General features: G+C 39.8%; 1 protein-coding gene across 1 annotated transcript; it reads left to right on the plus strand.

Moving 5' to 3' along the window:
- Positions 1-10,367: 10,367 nt before the first annotated feature.
- Positions 10,368-12,730, plus strand: LOC131240655 (histone-lysine N-methyltransferase family member SUVH9-like). Its single transcript, XM_058239035.1, has one exon. The coding sequence runs from the start codon at positions 10,500-10,502 to the stop codon at positions 12,378-12,380; it is 1,881 nt and encodes a 626-aa protein (XP_058095018.1). The 5' UTR covers positions 10,368-10,499; the 3' UTR covers positions 12,381-12,730.
- Positions 12,731-20,404: the final 7,674 nt, after the last annotated feature.

Here is a 20,404-nt window from a genome sequence, read left to right on the forward strand (position 1 = left end):
AATTCATCCATGTGGTCCACTTCTAGCTTGGCCGATACAATTATCTCTAGCCTCTGTCCACATCATTTCAACCAAGCAATGTTAGTACCCATCTATAATGGTCACTGCTGAAGTTTCTATATGCAAGTTTAAGAGAAGAAACATGTTAAGAAGTTAAACAAGAGAGAGAACCAAAAATTTGTAGAAAATAGAAAAATAATAAGAGCAATTGACTATTCCATACTTGATTAAAAGATAAAAAGGGGTAGGATAGATGAGGATGATCTGATTCACAAATAAAACATGAAAACATTATTTGATTATCCAATTCCAACCATTGAACGAAGTTTTTTTTATACAACTTATAATTTTACAATTTTCACAAAATCAGATTTCCATTCAAGTAATTCACAACATCATTGGATTCAATAAATTTTGAGCAATTGTAACCTTTCCCAGTAACAATTTACTAACCACCAAAGATATTTCAAAGAAATTGCAAACCATGCTTGGAAAGAAAATAGAAAAATATATAATCTTACTATCAACCATGACCATCAAACTAATGAATTAATTGGGATGAGGCTTAGATAATGGTTATGAGTTTTTCCAGGAGCATATGCTTTTCATCATTAATTTTTAGTGTTCATTTATCAGCAGTAAATGACCAAATCACAGATCATACACGAAAATATTCCTCTTTACGAATTCTATATATGCTTATAGATACAAACTTTTAATCATCTTTTGCTTGCTCACATTCCTCTGGCATAATCAAGCTAGGGATCTATTTTTTGTGGATGAGATTCAATCTTCCATATTATTCATTAGGCAGTCCCTACAATGGAATCAATGTTTCAAATAGCGCCCGTAGCGTAGCAGTAGTATATGCTACGTAGCGTAGCGTGGCTGTAGCGCTACGTAGCGTCCCAAATAGCATAAATCCCTGTAGCGTACACTATAGGGGTCGTAGCGTATGCTACAGCTAACGTAGCGCGTAGCGTCCGTAGCATAAGCTATGATGTATTTTTTTACTATTTTATTTTTATTATTTTTATTTTTTTCACATTTTCTTTGCTTCTAATATTGAGGAATGTGACACTTGTATTATACTTGATACTTTTAACCTATGAGATTTTTATATCTTTTCATAATTGTGACCTGTGATTTCAATTAGACATTATTAATTAAAGTGGTTTACTTAAAAAGTTGTTGATGCGATAATTACTTGATTTGGCTTATATATGTGGGTTGGCTTTTGATAAATGATAACTAACAACTTTTTTTAACATGCTTATAATTGATAAATGAATCATCTTTTAGGCTTTTATATATATATTTTTTCACTATTTATTATATTTGCCTTATTTTTAAATTAAAAAATAGAAGTATCGTGTAGCTACGTATTTACGCTGTATGCTATAGAGGGATGGGCGCTAGGCATCACACTACCGCTATTTAAAACACTGAATGGAATATTCCATCCATATAACTATTGACCAACAGATGAGGTCCAATCTTCCAGACTATTCATCAGGCCATCCACACAAGAAACAATCCCCATTCTACAGGAATTCAACATCTATAAAATAAAAAAATTACAACTTTAGAATACAAAATTCAAAGAAGAAGAAGAAATCACTTGAAATGTATCATAATGCATGATTAATAGTCCCGTATGGCTGGAACTTGTTTTAATATTTCTGTGTGCTAATGTCATCTCTTCCCTTTTTAGACATTGATGTAATTTTCAGCAAGAGCTTATCCATTGGGGTCAAGTTACAGGGTGATTGATGTGGTTAAATTGACTGCCATCTTGTTTGTTTCTAACACAAAATTGGTAGAGAAGGCAAACCTTTCTTTGAAGGGCTCGTGAAACACTGTTTCTCAAGCAGAGGAATCAGTGCACCACATGCTATTCTGCTCTCTCCATCAATACAGGTCTCCAAACTTTCTCGGGTTAATACATTTTCTTCCAATTGGAGTGAAAATGCAGTGTCATGTGGCTCCAAAGCACCCATCTTCTGCATTTCTTCCGATTTCTTTTGCTCTGCATCCTCTTGTACCTTTGTACGTTCTACAACAACAAATGAAAATAAGGTTAAATAGATGTATTTAAAGAATCCAATGGTTCAAACACAATTCAAAGCAAATAGGAAAGGGGTAGAAACTTGTTTGATATAGGAATCAATGTATATTGAATTAAATAGTTTAAAATTCAGGTGGTGTGGGGATCTAAGCCTCAATGTTCAGTCGGGTCTCAGCCATCTCAGTCTCATTGGCTGAAATACTTCACCGTTTTTGGATATCCAAACATGCCGTTGATGTCCATTTTTTGTTCTCAGCCATCTCAGTCTCATGTTCTTCTATATGGATTCTGATATAAACTTTTAAACACCTGAAGTGCCAACATAATTGGACAATAACAAACAAATTACACATTCAACAATAAGCAGATGCTTAATTTTTTAAATCCGAAATCTCAAAAGCACAAGAGAGCACACCTTTTGAGCCAACATGGACAGTTTTGTGCTCAATCAAAGGTCCAAAAGTGTACAGATTTGCGTCTCACTGGAGTTGTCCAACATGTACAGTTTTAAGGCAAATCTTGTTGTCCCAAAATGGATAGATCTGAGGCAAGATTTACTGTCCATCTATGATATGGCTGTTCCAAATCTGGAATTTTGGTGTAGTGTGGGATCAGCTACGATGGCTTCAAAGTACGTTTCCTCCACAGTGGTGATGTCCTTCCGAGGCAGCCACAGGAAACTCGTGTACCGACCCAGTGACTCTACGTCGAGCGGTTGGACTCGAGCGGCGCGTTTGAAGTATTCCTCCACTCTGCTCCAAAACGACAAAGAAACCAATGGTGAGATAACATTATACAATAAGAGAGAGGATTAAGAAAAAGAAAAGAAAAGAAATGATAACCAGAATCAGTCATTCAGGGAAAAAAGATCAATCACTCACAATCTAAGATTCTGGCAAGGAAAAAAAAGAAGAAGAAGAAACAAATTAAATCCCACTCAAATCATTAGCAAATTCAGCAACAAGCCGGGTTTTACATCCATAAATAAATATATAAATGCCCAGGTCAGAAGATAGATTCACATTCCATTAAAGAGGAAAGAAACAGAAGATAGATTCACATCCCATTTTTTAAGTAATCACAAATAAGCATTGGATTTCAAACATAATACATTTACTCTCGCCACTGAGCTCCTATGCACTTTCTTTTGTTTTGCTATAAAATGAAATTTTTTCTTGTTGCCTAGCAGGAAAAGAAAAATAATAATAATGTTCCTTGTTTGCACTTTTGCTTATACTCCTAGTTCATCCAGCTAAGCATCTATAAAATATAGTCAGTAACCATTTACTTCCAACACAATCTAGAGTGCAATATATAGTTACAGAAGGATAAGTTGCAAAAAAAAAAAAAGGCACAGAAGCATCAGAAAGGAGAAAACAGACAGGACAGATAACCTGTTTGACACTATTGATATCGAAATGTCTATCTAATGGAAGCTGCTTGATCCTATTTGGAAAAATTCCCTAAAAAGTTGCAACGACTTTCCAACCACCACCCTGTTAATCAATGGTCCAAGTCCAACCAAATAAGGCCAAAATGTATGGTTTAGAAGATGAATTTAACGTGGTATACTGCATAAAAAAATAATGGTTGATAAATTCCACGGAGATTGTAGGAAAGAAACCTGATGAGATTTCAAATTTCAAGGATCGTGACAATCAAGCGATATACAGTCACTCTTCATCTACCTAAATGCAGAACAAGACCATACACATTCAGGCTGATACCATCAATGACTAATTTGGATTTGTACCCAAAAGGCAGCAGGGCTGTTTGGGCAGCTAATTCTTAAATGGAATAAATTTAGCTTCTAGCTAGAGTTAGTTTAAGAATTCAATTAAATGGTCTCATCTCAAAATTTAAGAAAATTCCAGTTTGTAGGCAGTTAAACTCGTGTAAATTACTATACTAAAGCGGAGGAAAATTCAGTAAATATTATCCAAGGCAATTGTTTCTTGACCCATTTGTTTGGCCCAATGAACACTCCCAGCCAATCAATCAAGCTATTCTCTCATTTAACCCAAAATAAATAAACTCAACAATTTATTTTTTATTTTTATTTTTTTCAAAAAACAATCCAGATTCAATGAAAAGAATCTGAAAAGCAACATTCCATTCATTAATGCAAGAACAAATAAAAATCATAATAAAATTAAAACATAAAAATCCACTTCAGATTCAATCAAGTGAATGTAAAAAATCACAACTATTGCATTCAAATTTAAAAAAAAAAAAAAGAAAAGAAAAAGAAAAAGGATGTGACGTTTGCAATCCTTCAAAATAGCATAGTTGTACATATGCTATCCATTGTTTCTTAAATGATGCATTTAGCATTTATGTATGTTAGTCAAGACCATCCAGATCTCCTAAAGTGCCTGGAGCACATTCATAGTACAATCCTAACCATCCAACTAGTGGCCATCAAATGGATTGTTGAAAGGAAAAACTCAGTAGTTTAGTTCATTAGATCAGTGTAATTTTCGGAGTGCACTCCTTCTGAAATAGGCCCATGATTTGGACAGTCTAGATTGATGTAGTTTTGGGAGTGCACTCCTTCTGAAGTGTATCCATGTTGATCCTTGTAGCTAAAAAGTATCTTCCTAATCTAATCTAAATAGAGGAGAATGATGAAAGCCACATTTTAGCTCAGAGTAGGGCTAAGGAGACTCACGTAAGCTGTCCAGGGTGGACCATACATGTGGAATGTGCAATGTGAAGGAATGAGGAAGAGAAGATGTTCTCTCTCTCTCTCTCTCACATAAGGTGATGCCAAGGAGGCTCGTAAACGTCCAAGGCTATCTCAACCCTCTCCCTTTTGGATATAGTTTATTTATAAAGAGATAATTAGTGTTGTAAGGGTAAACACCGGTTACTTTGCCACCCTACAAACTTTAGTAATGCCTCACTAAATTTAAAGTTTGTGATCTCGCCTTAACCATGTAGTACCCAAATTGATCAAATTTCTCCACTCATCGTGACTACTATCCTTAGCCAATAACCCACTCATTTCTAAGGCATGGATCATTAGATCTTAATCATTAGATGCTCATCAAACTCAATTTAAAACAAATGTATGGTTAGAACTAAAAGCTAATGGTTGAAAAACCTCAGTTAACTAATAAAAAACTTTTGAAGCGTTGGCCAACCTTTTAAATAATTGATGAATAATCCAAACCATAAGATTGGTCCATTGGATAACCAAGCGGATCATTTGTTAAATCATGTGAGCATTAATTGGAATTTGATGTATGCTCCCAGCAAGGGAAACATATTGGCTACTCCCCCTGTAACCAGCTAATGGCTGGTGGTCGGTGCTCTGCAGGCCACACCATGATGTATATGTTTCATCCATGCCGTCCATTGATTTTTATAGATAATTTTAAGCTATGAGACCAAAAATTAGATATATCCCAATCTCAAGTGGACCACATTACAGGAAACAATGTTGAATGAGCGTCGACCATTAAAAACTTTTTGGGGGCCATAAAAGTTTTGGATTAAGATGATCTTTGTTTTTTTTCCCTTCATCTAGGTCTGTATGACCTAATCAACAAATTGGATGTCAAATAAAAAGTACAGTGGGCCTTGTGAGGATTTTAATGCAGGACATCCAATCACTATTATTTTCCTATAGTGTGGTCCACCTGAGATTTATATCCTTATTATTTTTGGGATCAAGCCATAAAATGATCTGAAAAAATGGATGAACAGCATGATAAAACACACACATCATGGTGGGGCCCATAGAGCAACGACCACTAGCCACTAGGCTGGTGGCGGGGGATTAGCCAATCCATTCCCCCAGCCAGACCCCTTTTTTTAGTCATAAGATAATACTTAAAAGCAAGCCAAAGCACATCTCATCAATGAACTCCTCGCACATCCTCAATTTTAGGGATTATTCACAAGTTGATTTAGGGAGGCATGATGGGCCTCTTGGTTTAAGAGATTTAAAGTAATCCTCTAATATAAATGCCCTAAGTCTAATACCAAAGAGCTTATATCTGTGGCATATTACACTCTTATGTGGGGTTGCCAAGTAGTTAATCAAAAAGATGTTGAGATCTATAGCCCGCAGCTCTCCCTTTTTTTCTTTTTATTTTTCCGTAAAAAAAAAAAAATTTTAGTGCACCCACTAGGAATCGATGCCAAGCCCTCAATGTTGAAACAAGGTATCTTTCACTCAGTCTACCACTTGAGATATGGATCAAGGTGTCCTCATAACTCTCCCTTAAATAGTAGTAGTTGTATCCAATCTTAGATTCCTAAAGACTACCAAAGAAATCCCACTATTAGTCCATTCACATGATATAATTTCGATATTCCATGCTCATTAATGATACTAAAGAATGAATGTATTATTAAACTAATCATGTCAAAGTCAAATTACATTAATTGATGTTCTAGGGCATCCACAATAAGCCATCCACGGTATAGAGATCATTGTATAAAGGGATCTACCATGTGTCCCCTTGCACTGTCTAATGTATGGATAAGGCTCAACCATATATAACTTAACCGAGAAGTAAATAGATATTTTTTTTGGCTGTGCAATCAATTTTAGGAAAGTAACCGCTTTTGAGATTTTTGACATAATAAAATGAGATTTTCAGTATAGATCTCGGATATTTATGGAATTTAGAAAATCCACATGATTATATGCGGATGGATTTGCCAGTGAGAACTGCATAACATCCATTCGTACATCTACGCGGCTGCCTCATGCTACGATGTTCGACCCAAACAAGAGGTAAATCCAAAAGCATCTTTTCTCTCCTTTTTTTTTTTTTTTCTGAAAACCTCCCCAGGATTTTTCTCTTCATTACTATGTCCACATGCCTTGCACGTGCCACTCTCATTAGTAAACTTAGCTCAGACCCGTCCAAGTTGTTACTCTCACTTTAGAGGGATGATTGAACGATTCCTACCCATTTGATTAAGTCAGTCGATTTTCCACTGTTTATTCAACGAATGGAGGTAAAAAGCAGTCAACTCACATATATTTCAGCTGACGAGTATCCGCAGATCGCACAATTAGGCAGACGCGGCTTTGGCGGATCCTTGAATGCGGGGCCCACCATGATGCATATGTCTTACATCCACGCCATCCATCCGTTTTTACAGATGATTTTAGGTATTTAATAGAAATATGGTAAATCCAAATCTCAGGTGGGCCACACCACAAGAAACAGTGGCAAATGACCATTAAAAGCTTCTCGAGGGCCACAAAAGTTGTGGATGAAGCTGATAATTGTGTAGTCCTTTCATCCAGCTCTTTGTGACCTTATCAACAGGTTGGATGGAAAATAAACATTCCGGCGGCCCTTAAGAAGTTTTTAAAGTTGAGTGTTCAATCACCACTGTTCCTGTGGTGTGGTTCACCTGAGATTTGGATATGTAGTATTTTTGGGATTGTATTCTAAAATTATCTAGTGAAACGGATGGACGGCGTGGATATAAGACATATACATCAAGGTAGGCCCCACAGTCAGGGATCCACCGACCTCCCAGTCCATTACCTATGCCCACGTGTACAGATTAAGCCTACCAGCTATCCACCATCCCACCGCTGGACTTATTTCTATAGATAACATCAGGATTATAACCGTTGAATCTGGTTATCTTCCTATGATCCAAACCGTTAATAAGATGAGTCTTATTTTGTAGTTAATACCAATAAATTAAAATCTTGTAAAACGGGATCATTTCAACCATTTAATACTTTGTTATTTTAGGGTTTGAATATGGACGGCCAACTAAACATCTGTATAATTAAAGTATTAAAATATTTCAATATATAAGTTATTGGGCATCTCCCGTCCAAAGGTACCCCTATCAGATAAACGGTTCATGTCAATGAAGCGAATCCAAATCCGACGGCTAACATCTGACGTCTCGTCTTGCAATACAGCTGGGTGTATACAAGCAAAACCCCCTGGGATTGCTCCTTTTGGAGTTCATGCCGCCAGGAGGTGAGGAGTGACAAAAAGAAAAAAAGAAAAAAAGAAAAAAAACCCTTCTAAGGGCAAAGTTCCCGTGCAGCACGCAGTCCCAAAAGGCCCAATCCACAGGACCTGCTTATGGTCCGCGAGATTACTATTAGTCGTAGTCCACCGAACCTCGTTGTACATTGGGCCCACTAATCTGGCGAGATCCAATCCGTTCATCAAGTGATCCCATTGTCAGATCATCAAGTGATCCCGTTGTGTACATGCCATGGGTAAAGATGAAGCAGGTCTCTTCATTTGGTGGACCATACATATACTTTGAATGGGGTCGTTGTTGCCATTCGTACATTACTCATGTAACCTACTCGATGGGGGCCATCTCCGGCTCGTTAGTTGAGCTGGTGGAGTGTGCGAGTGGCCCAGAGTTCGATCCCTGTCGCATTGTAAAACCTTCCCACCCACCTTGGAAGTATCCAAGTTTATTAATTTTGTTTTTATTAAAAAACTTGCTGGTGGGGCCCGCTTGCTGTGAGAGAATATTGAAAAAGTGCCTTTGCCCCGGGAAATCGGATTGCGTACTGAGTCACTCATCACGCTTCTAACGTACTGAGTAAACTCAGTTGGAACTATTGTGAATGTTTGTGGGTTATCCACGCCGTCCATCCGTTTTTTTACCTAATTTCAGCGGTTGAGCCGAAAATTTAAGCATTCCCAATACTCAAGTGACCACACCACAGGAAACAGTGAGAAAATTGGCTTCCACCGTTGAAACCTTAGTGGGGCCTGCAGTGATGTTCAATTTTCATCCAACCTGTTCATAAGATCACATAGACATGGATGAAGGGAAAACACAAATAACAGACTGATCCAAAACTTCTGTGGCCCCCAAGATATTTTCTACGGTGGAATTTCAATTCATACTGTTTCCCTGGCGAGGTCCGCTAGAGATTGGATATACTTCGTTTTTGGGCTAGAGACTTAAAATTACCTGTTAAAATGGATGGACGGAGTGGATATAATATGTAAATCATAGGACCCCACGGAGTTTACGCAATCCCCGGATGCGGATTGCAAACTGACACCTGAGGTTGCACTGTGGGGCCCAACATGATATGTGTGCTTTATCTACGCCAATGGTGTGGTTCACTTAAGATTTTGATCTGCCTTATTTTTGGGATCATGTACTGAAATAATTGAAAAAAATGAATGAACGGCGTGGATAAAGTAAATACCATGGTGGTGGGCTACGTGCAGCAGCGACCTGGTGTCAGTATGCAATCCGCGTCCCTTTGCCCCATTTGCTCGAGCTCAAAGGATTGTCGGCTTGGTAAGATCTTTTTGTTTACGTTTTACCATGTGATCACGGTCCATCCATGGTGGGCCCGCTGTTTGACGGTTCCGATCGCCAAAGACTGCCACGTACAGCTGAAAGTCCCGCGATCTACAATCTCCTTGTACACCTTCGGCCCACCTGCCATTTTCTCCACAGACAGGTGACAAGTCGGGCACGGGCAGGGGCAGGGGCAGCTGATCCGCGAACTTTGGAGGCATGGGAAGTGTCGAGCCTCTATGTAATTTCTACAAACTTTGCATAAATGAGCAAGATCAGAACCGTTAGTTAAGTAGATCCTATTAGAAATTCTCTAAAATTTAAAAAAATCGAACGATAGCATTGGGATGAAATGGACACAGAATGAAAAATGAAATATACTGATAGAATTCGGTGAGATAATGTTCATTTATTGAATGGTATAATAGCGTTTTGAGACAAAATTTAGTTAGTAGCCATTTAATAAAGGAGGACATGGTTTGGATGGTCCAAATTGTAACAGAATTTTATGATATGGAGTCGCGAAATTTCCATCCCCTGCATTCGGATGTACTGACTCTCTTTCGCCAAAAGCACCTCGCACGTCATCGTATTTACCAATAAGTTCGCTTTTGCCTCTGTCGCGATGCAGGATCCATTGTCTGTCTCTGCCGATTGGAACCCCACATGCTGAGTAGTCCGATGATCGGACCGTCCATGTTTTGGAATTCATGGTATACGTGACATATTAAGAAAACTTCTCGGAACGGCTAAGTGAGACCACTACTATCTGTGAGATGAATTTAGAAAAAAATGAGGGATTTTTTACTGTCTCATATTCAACCCTAAAAATCAAAGGCTAGTTTGATCATGGAGAATTTAGTAATTTTTAGTAGATTATTTGTGGTAGTAGAGAGAAAATGGACGGTTCAAATCATCGGAACATCTCAACACGTGGGCCCCAGGGGCGGCGACATACGCTGGATTCTAAGTCGCGGCAGAGGCAAAACGAACTCTCTTTCAGCAGTTCCAGGGACACTGCCGTCCGAATGGCACGCTTTCATCGCTCGCGCAGCTGTCGTATGCCCATTTCAGCCCCGTCGAAGTTCAAAACCCTCTCTAAAACCCCACTCGATCTTCTTCTTTCCTAAAATACCCTTCTCTTCTCTCTCTCATGGATTCTTCAATCACACCACTTAATGAAGGCAATCCCCATTCTTTCATTTCCCCCAAACAAGAACCGAAGCTCGAACCCCCAGATGAAGAAGAACATACCCCTCTCCCAAACCCTAACTCTCTCAAAGAAGAAGTCTCCTCGTCGGAATCTGACATATATGCGGAATTCCTCCGAATCTCCCGCCTCTTTCACTCTGCCTTCGCCGGAAAGCTCGGCCGCGACCTCGCTGTCCTCAGCCCTGGCGCCCTCCCCATCGTCCCTACCAATCCTCCACCGTCGATCTCTTCCGCTATTGTCCCCGTGACAAAACGGAAGAGACAACGCTCCACCGAGATGGTCCGCGTCTCTTCTCTCACCGTCCATGACCAGCAGCACTTCCGCGATTCAGTCCGCAAGACTCGAATCACCTATGAATCGCTCCGGCTTTTCTTGCTACGGGAGGAATGCCCGAGCCCTGTCACCGGCAGACGGACGCGAGCGGATTTAAAGGCTGCGGCGGCGATGATGGACCGAGAGCTGTGGTTGAACAGGGACAAGCGCATCATCGGTTCGATCCCGGGCGTTGACGTTGGCGATCTGTTCTTTTTCCGGATGGAAATGTGCGTGATCGGATTGCACGGCCAGGTTCAGGCGGGGATCGATTATGTGCCGGGGATCCGGTCTTCCAATGGGGAGCCGATTGCAACCAGCATCATTGTCTCTGGTGGGTATGAAGATGATGAAGACAAGGGTAACATGATAATCTACACAGGTCATGGTGGTAGGGCGCGGCAGCAAATGCGGCACAATGTTCACCAGAGGCTCCGGGGGGGCAATCTTGCACTGGAGCGGAGCCGGCATTACGGAATTGAGATCCGTGTGATTCGGGGGTTGAAGTATGAGAGTAGCCCCACTGGTAAGGTTTATGTCTATGATGGTCTGTATCGGGTTGTTGATTATTGGTTGGACGTCGGTAGATCAGGTTTCAGCGTTTACAAGTATAAGCTTTTGAGGATGGTGGGGCAGCCAGAAATGGGCAGTGCGGTTATAAAATTCACAGAGAATTTGAGGAAAAATCCCCTATTGGGTCTACCTGCTGGCTACATGAGTCTTGATATTTCAAGAGGGAAAGAGAATTTACCTGTTTATCTGTTTAATGACATTGATAGTGATTGCGAACCGATGCTATTTGATTACCTTGTTCGCCCCATATACCCTCCATTTGCATTTCAGCAGGTGGGTGGTGGCGTTGGGTGTGATTGTATTTCGCCTTGTTCGGATGGTTGTTACTGTGTTGAAAGAAACGGGGGCAAATTGGCATATGATGAAGATGGGATTCTTTTGAAAGGGAAGCCATTGATATATGAATGTGGTAGCTCATGCCGCTGCCCTCTGAGTTGCCGGAATCGAGTTAGCCAGAAAGGGGTAAAGCACCGTTTGGAAGTGTTTAGATCGAGAGAAACAGGTTGGGGGGTTAGGTCCTTGGATTCCATTCGGGCTGGGGCTTTTATCTGTGAGTACTCGGGGATTATACTCACAAGTAAACAGGCAGAAGTGGTTGCCATGAATGGTGACAGTTTGATTCATCCGAGTCGGTTTCCTGAACGGTGGGTGGAATGGGGGGATTTGTCCAACATTTTCCCTAGATACGAACGACCTGCATCCCCATTGTTGCCTCCACTGGGTTTCGCAATGGACGTGTCGAGTATGAGGAATGTTGCTTGCTATTTCAGTCACAGCTGTAGTCCCAATGTGCTGGTGCAGTTTGTATTGTTTGATCACTATGATCTATCATATCCTCATCTTATGCTCTTCGCGATGGAGAACATCCCACCTTTGAGAGAGCTGAGCATTGATTATGGGGTGGCAGATGAATGGGCAGGAAAGCTATCTCCATAGCCAAATACTTCCTGCTGGTGGTACCTGGATGTGGATGTGGTGCACTGTTTTTGACAGCGTGCTGCACTCAGACTCATTTTTGCAGTTTGAGGCGCCAGCTGTACTCACTCTCTGTATGTCCTCCCTCATATTTATGTCTAAGCATTCATTTTCCCCTTATCTTTTTTGGATGCTTCAGTTGTTGTTAATTAGCAAGCCTTGCCAAACTTTCATCGTCTATCTATTCATGAGGTTACTTCAGTTCCTTTTCATCCCACTGGGGTCATCATCCAAGTGAAATATAACCTAAAGTAAAGCATCTGTCATCTGCTTCAATTCAGTAAATAGAAATGTCTCACTACTTGTATGAATACTTAGTCTCCACATCTTCTGGCAGCGGAAAAACATTAAAAACAAATACATCTGAAAGTGCATAGGTTAAAAACCGGAATTGATGTTTTTGTGGATTGGAACACTGGGAAGATGTTAAAAGGAGTGACAGTAGATCTTTGGAAAACTGGGAAAGTGTGCAGTTGAACTGTATCAGCATGCAATATCCTGATGCTATCATCTAGAAATCCTCCTTGAGCCAAACAATTCAAAGAATAAACATTGATACCCTGACAACAAGGAAACTACAATGGAATGTTTTGTACTCGTGTGTCTTAGTGTTCACTTTCTGAAGATCTGTCGAGAGGAAATGGAATTTTAAATTTCCTTATTGTCTGTTTGAAATGATTGTTAGCCGTAAAAACTTCACACTTCGCTGTGTAATGAAAGTGCTTTTGTTATGTTTTATTCATAGCTTATGTTGCATCGTAAAGTGGGTGCCCGATGTAGAGTGGGTTGCGGACAGTTTCATGACTAAGATGGATCGGAGAAGGCCCGATTGGAGGTGGAAGCCATCAAGACTGTCAGGACCTTAAAACAAACATATCTTGCAAACCGGAATGAGTTACTCGACGTACCATATGATTTTGGGATAGGACGAGCTACTTTAGCCAACCAACCCGGCTCTTCCGGGTTGCCCATGCTGAATTTGCGAGATTCCATCAGATTGATGGTCGAATTTCCTGTTTATTTCCGTATTTACTATTTTTAGTAAGTTTTGTTTTGATTGTAACTCTTCATCCGTTGGGCTTTAGGAGTTGTGTCCAACATGAAATGTGTTTAGAAAAATTAGGAGAATAACGTGGTTAAGCCACATAAGACACTTACTATAAATAGTACTATTTATAGTAAGTTACGAATTTTAGGGAGTTTTAGTAGTAGTTTAATACCTAAACTTTTTCCAAGGCTTGGTATCCCTATTTAAAGGGTTGTAGAATCGTTTATTTCATCTATCAATCTTCAATAAATTTATTTCGACCTTCTAAAATTATTTTTAGTTTCTATTTTTCTCGTGGATTCGAGAAGTCTCTGTGAGGAGTCCAGAGAAGCTTCGTGGATTCGAAGTAGTTATCCTTGAGGAAGACAGTGATTGACCTCATCACGTTCATCCCTGCATCAGTACCTTTGTCATCTTGCTTCTACTATGTCTACATAAACACATCTGAGTTCTTTTGTCTGGTGGTTGAGATAAAATAAGCCAGATCGTGCTAATGAGAGTTCATATTCTCATTGGAGTGTCCAACATTTGTTTCATATAAATTTTCAATCTACTGAATTTGTTGCCTTGAATTGTTTGCATACTTTATATGCTTTAGCTTGTTCTTCTGCCTCTTCATGTTTGACATTGTAAGCATAATTCGTAGCCCCTTTTAAGTGTAAGTGCCTGTATTGTAGGTAGACTCTCAGGTCTTGATCTATGAAGCTATTCTGGTTGCAAATATCATGACTATGAGGTGAGGTTGGGTATGTGTACTGTTAACAAAGAAACTATGATAAATCCAAGTAATGTAACTACACTACAACTTCATAGATTATGCAATAATTTGATCACTTGATGGTGAAGCCAGGCTTCCCCAGCATTGAGGGAAAACTGGTCATGAGCAAGTTGAAGTGTTAAGAATGCATTTTGAAGTACACACAATACAAATTTCCTGCAGAAACCTTTTGAGGCCCCCCAGTTGAAATAGTTTGGTGCTTGGGAAGGCACAAAAAAGAAAAAGAAAAAAGAAATAGGTGGGTTATCTCTTTTGCATCTGAAATTGATGTTCCTATTGTTCTAATGGGGAAATGAAATGAGCAGCCTATTAGTTTTGGGTGGAAATCAATTCTATTTGACTGCATTCTCAAGACACCAAATGTAGCCTAATTTAGTCTCAACAATCACATAGGCTCAGGTTTCTAAAATAATTTTGATTAATCTAATGGCTTCAATATTTGGTTCCCTTTTAATTTGAGGTTGTAAAGAGCTGCATTCTTGAAGTGCAAAGAGCCCAAGTTGTTATAACCCTACTTTCCAAGTATCTATCGAAGTAACTGGCAAAAAAAAAAAAAAAAACCTTGAGTGGAATTTTCACGCCATTAATTTCTTTTAGGGAATCTTTTGAGAACAAGGAACTCCTCTACCTTAATGTGGAAATATTAAGACAAGCCAAGCCACCTTCTTAAACTATGGAGATCCTTCTCTAAGTCTTTTAGTGGTAGTACTTTTAAGCCTCTTCAAGTTACAGTTTAGAAGACTTTTCATCTGATTCCTTTCTAAAAAATCTTTCTGAATGAAGCATTTCTTGTAACTTAAAAGAGTCTGGACAATTACCATTAGCCTTCTTTAGAAATATCAAACTTCTCCCTGTCAAGAAATTTCCACCTGCATTTATTGCCCTCAAACTCCACTTGGAATTGTAAACACCCAAGATGCTTGAAGACGTAACTGATGGGACCTAATTTTGTAACAGGTGGCATTACTTCACCCCAAATGAGATGGAATCCACAGGATAATATCCTTATGTTCAATTAAAACAATGCTTTTAAACTAGCTAGGGTCCTTACCTCGGCATTGTTTGAAGCGAACTGATTTGCTAGGCTGAATAACTATACGATGTTTACATGCTGCACATTGAGTTTATGAGAAGCGTGGTATATGACATAATGCTTAGATGCTGCACTTCTCCTTCCTGCATGTTGATTCAAGATCTTTATTTATTTATTTATTTTGTCAGACTAATAAGAGAATTTATTAAAAAGGTCTCAAGGACAAAAAGATGCAACCAGCCCCTCCAGGGATCTGTAGATAACTGGGCTCCATGAGAGGGAACACATCCTTAAAACTATTAAAAATATTTCAACATGCAGTCTTATTCCATATATTTTTTTTTACTCTTTATAATGCTGGTGTTGCGTTATAAATGGCAAGGGTAGCATTGGGTAATAACTCATTAGCTGCTGGTGCCTTGGCCTGTCTCTCTGCCTTCATATGGAGGGGAAGTGAACTCTTAAAGCTCTGCTTTATGTCTTGCATATTGATGATAGTCCCATGCTTTTGTCCCATACCCATTCCACAGGTATCTGAACTATTCTGTGCAGAATCTGCGGATGCGATTTCCATACTATCCAAAAAGAATACCTTCAGCATTTCTTGAACACTGTCTGGAAAGATATTTTGGGGTAGTCGGAACTGCGGATGTTGTAATCTTCAGCTCAGTATGAGTAGAATTCCATGAGCAACTATGATTTTGGGGGGAGCAAGGGAGAGGCATGATCCATTGCTTTCATTGCTGCTGCTCTTACATACATGCTTTCAAAGCTTACATGTGCACGATGATGGAAGAGCTTTTGAAGTCGCACATGACTGATAATTCTGTAACAGATAATCCAGCTGACAAATGTGGGATTGTGTGGGAGTGGTTTGGGAGTTTGCAAACAAAAGCTCATGACACCCTGTTCATCAGACGGGGATGCTTTGAGCTGTGTGTTTTGGTATGCATGGATGACATGGAAGCATGTACACATCCATAAATACATAGATGCATCAGAAATAGCATGTTATGCTTGCAATCATTTATCAATGGGTGGGTTGACAAAAACAGTTGCCTTTTCATGCTTTTTAAATATTTTACAGGTCCTCTCTTTAAAATGGATGGAAACAGTTTCATCTTGCCAAAAAATGATTGAAACCTCAGGTTTTGTGTGGTCCAATAGAATACAAGTGGGTCCCAACGCTTCCACCACTGGAATTCTGCACCCGGTTTGGCTCTTCATGTTCACCAGGTTTTGTCTAAATGCATGACATTGACATGTACCTCTGCATGAGGCAACTTTGTATGCATGTGAGATATCTTAGCTTCGCAGTGTTTGGGCTCCATCATGTGCATGTTATGGCCCAAAAATTCAATCCAGGCTGCTCATCGAACGGATTGCATTGTATGTTGGATGTGGATAATTGGAATTGTTCTTTCTTTTTTAGATTTCTTCATTGTTTTAGTACATTTGTCCCAACTAATGTGTTGATCAGCCTAATTGTGGGATGGGTCATCGAAATGCCAAGCCCATCTGATGTATGGCTCAGATGCTCAACACAGTTGCCAGTTTCGATGTGCCCAGCTGCAGCCGCATTGACTGATACTGATGTGTGGCTTGGGGTTTTATGTACAGCCATTCACTGTCCTTACTTTCTCCTCCAGTGAATGGCCATATGTAGTAGGCCCTACCATGGATGTGCCACATCTGGAAGATCCGCATTAATCAAGAGATCCTTACAAATTTGAAATTCACATAAGCAAGCAACATAGATTCCAAACTAGGAAGCCTGGGCCCAAAGGGATTCCAAGGAATATGTGCTTTCCTTGCATATCCAGGAAGGCCTAGATGATTTGATAGACAGCGGAAGGAAGGAAGAAAGAAGAGCCATGGAAGCTTCTCCAGGGAAGGATGTCAGAGAAGCCATTTCAAATCTCTTTCTCAGTCTCAATGAGAAATTCAAGGACCTTCAAAGCAGCGAAACGGACGGTTGTGTCACCTTGAATGGAACCAATGTGGGGGCAAACATGATCATTCATCCAAGCAATGCGCATGATTCGAATGGCTGTTATCACATCAACATTTATGTGAACAACAACGTCCAAGGCGTAAACAACTCCATTCTGCTGGGTAGTCAAGTGAGCATGAGAGATCCGGGAGCATGTTTATACTTCCCATCTTCCTACAATAGAGATAGGAAGAGACGTGGGCCTCTTTTTCTGAAGAGCAAGTTGGTGAAGGAGGAGGATAAGAAGATGAAGACTAAAAATGCTTTATGGTCTATTCCAATACTTGGGATAGTTTGCTTGTTCTTCGTTATTGTTTTTCTTCTGGCCATTTAGATTGTATGGATGTTGTTAGTTAGGCCCAAGATTGTTCATGTAGGTGCCACTTCATGTGCCAGCATGGCATACAGGCATGATATCCAAGCCTCCCATCAGGTGGGTCTCACCATGCAGATCCTTTCGAATGGAAATCAGGCAAGTCCGCTCAGAAATAGGTGGACAACTTGGGAAACAAGCCCAACGCCCACGTCTTATCGGACTGGCCTGATTTTTGTGCCAGAGCACCAAAATAATGGGACCCACCTGATGGACGGCTTTGATCTCATGCCTGTATTCCAGGCGGGCACTTAGTTCCTCTAGGCAGGCTTTCATAAAAGACCTTCCCATTCTTTTACATCCTCAATTGTAATCGTACATGAAATTCTGATTTGATTTATTTATGTATAATTCTCAATTGTAACTTACATGAAATTTTAATTTGATTTATTCATGCATTTAGTACACAAGTGAATTGAATTGAAAAGTGTCAGTTCAATACTCGACCCAAAGTTTATAAGGTGTCATTGGTGCTTTGATTTTGTACAAATTGGGCCATGGTTAAGTAATTCAAAGTGTCTGCAGATGGCCCATACGCAGGTTCAAGTCCTCACCTCAGTGGGAGACTCTGAGGAGTTTCAACACGAGGTCTTCGGTTTACCCATAGGTGGTGAAAACCCACTACGGCCTGCGTTGGGTGTGTCTGTCTTAAGGAAGAGCGAGAGAGGCTATATTTTATAGCTAGTTTCTTTTTATCTAGGTGTTTTTGAAAGCCGGAACCACAAACTCTTTCAAGCCTTTTTTTTCTTCCTTCCAAGCCTGACTTGAAAGCTACACAATTGTAATTTGGAGACAAGAACTTTATAATGAAGGCTAAGGGCCCATTTGTTTGCCACTTAAAAATGAGTTCATCTTATCTTAGTTACTGTCCATTATGTATTTGAGATCATAGTCTATTTAAATTGTCATTTATATATTTCAATCCCTGATAATAATAAAAAGGTCTCTAAATCATAATTACAAATAAATAAAATGAGATGAACTTATTTCAAGTGGCAACCAAACAGGCCATAAGGAATTGCAAATTGATTATTTCTACTTCATTTACTAAAAATTGAAATTCAATTTATTAGGGCGTCCAAACAACATTACAAAAGGGATTGAAATTCTTTCTAGGCCACATATTTCAAGTATCTCCTAATGAGTTTTTGGTTCATGTATTTATAAATCATTATCTCAATGATGCATGAAGAGTTTACAATATTGGCCACTTATGGAGGGTAGACGTCCACCGAGGCGATGTAGGGACACCATTGATGTTTGGTTCCCTACAGGTAAAAAACGTCAACAACATCAGCAAATTCATCACTGCTTGAACAGATAAAGCGATGGCCCAGTTATTAGGATGCGGTTTGGCTAGTGACGCTGCCATCAGCCAAGTGGCTAGTGGTCGGTGCTATGCGGACCCCACCATGATGTATATGTTTTATCCAGGCCGTCCATCCATTTTGAAAGATAATTTTAGGGCTTTATCCCAAAAATGAGGTTGATATAAATCTCATTCGGGCCACACCATGGGAAAACAATAGTAATTGAATGTCCACCATTAAAAACCTCCTAGGACCCACTAATGGTTATTTGACATCTAACTTGTTGATTAGGTCATACAAACTTGGATGAAGGGAAAAAATATATATCAGCTTGATCCAAAACTTTTGTGGCCCCAAAAGGTTTTTAATGGTGGGTGTTCAATCAACACTGTGCGGTCCACTTGTGATTTGGATCAACTTCATTTTCGGGTTCATACCATAAAATGACCTGGAAGAATGAATGGACGGCATAGATGAAACACATACATCATGGTGGCGCCCACAGAGCACCGGCCATCAGCCATTGGCTAGTGGCAGGGTCAGTAGCCAATCCGTTTCCGGACGAGGATTTCCTGCCAAGCCTTTGGCAGGAAGTTCCTGCGCTGGAAAGTTAAGTGGGCCACCGTGATGTTAGTGAGAAATCCACCCCGTCCATTCGTTTTCTCAGGACATGACGCCAAAAATGACCCGGATCCAATGCTCAAGTGGGTCAAAAACGTGAGTATTGAATGCTCACAGTTGAAATATTCGTGGTGAGGCGGCCTTCAGTCTTGGATCCTGCTAACTTTTCGCCTTATGTCCTAAAATGACTTCAAAAAACGGATGTACAGGTTGGATTTCTCAAAAACATCACGGTGGCCCCACTTAAGTTTCCATGCAGGAATTTCCTGTGAAAGGCGGCGTCCGTGAGGTCCACCTTGATTTATTTATTTTATCCGCTCCATCCATCCATTTTCCCAGATAATTTTAGTGCTTGAGCCCAAAAATGAATCATATAAAATGTTCTAATGGACTACACTCAGGAAATATTTGTTTTGAACGTCTACAGTTGAAAATTTCTTATGGGCTATAGAAGTTCTGGATCAAGCTTATATTTGTTTTACCTTTCATCTATGTCTTTATGATCTCATGAACAGGTTGGATGACAAATAAGCATCACTGTGGGGGTCAATCTATTAAATTAGATGGAAATCATTAGCCGGGTTACTACAACGGTGGAAATCATTATACCCATTGTTTCTTATTTTCTTATGGTATGATACACTTGATCTTTGGATATGCTTCAATTTTGGGATCAACCCCCTAAATTAGATGAAAAACGGATGGATGGCATGGATATTCCATATGCATTCAAGGTGGGCCCAACTGAGTTTACTCAGATAAGAGCATACTCAGTAACTCAGTACGCAATCCGATTTCCTAATTAACCTTGATAGTACGAATTAAAAAG

This window comes from Magnolia sinica, chromosome 3, assembly GCF_029962835.1.
Source record: "Magnolia sinica isolate HGM2019 chromosome 3, MsV1, whole genome shotgun sequence".
NCBI lineage: Eukaryota > Viridiplantae > Streptophyta > Magnoliopsida > Magnoliales > Magnoliaceae > Magnolia > Magnolia sinica.

Coding starts and splice junctions, on each gene's coding strand:
- LOC131240655 (XM_058239035.1), top strand. CDS start 10,500: ATGGATTCTTCAATCACACCACTTAATGAAGGCAATCCCCATTCTTTC.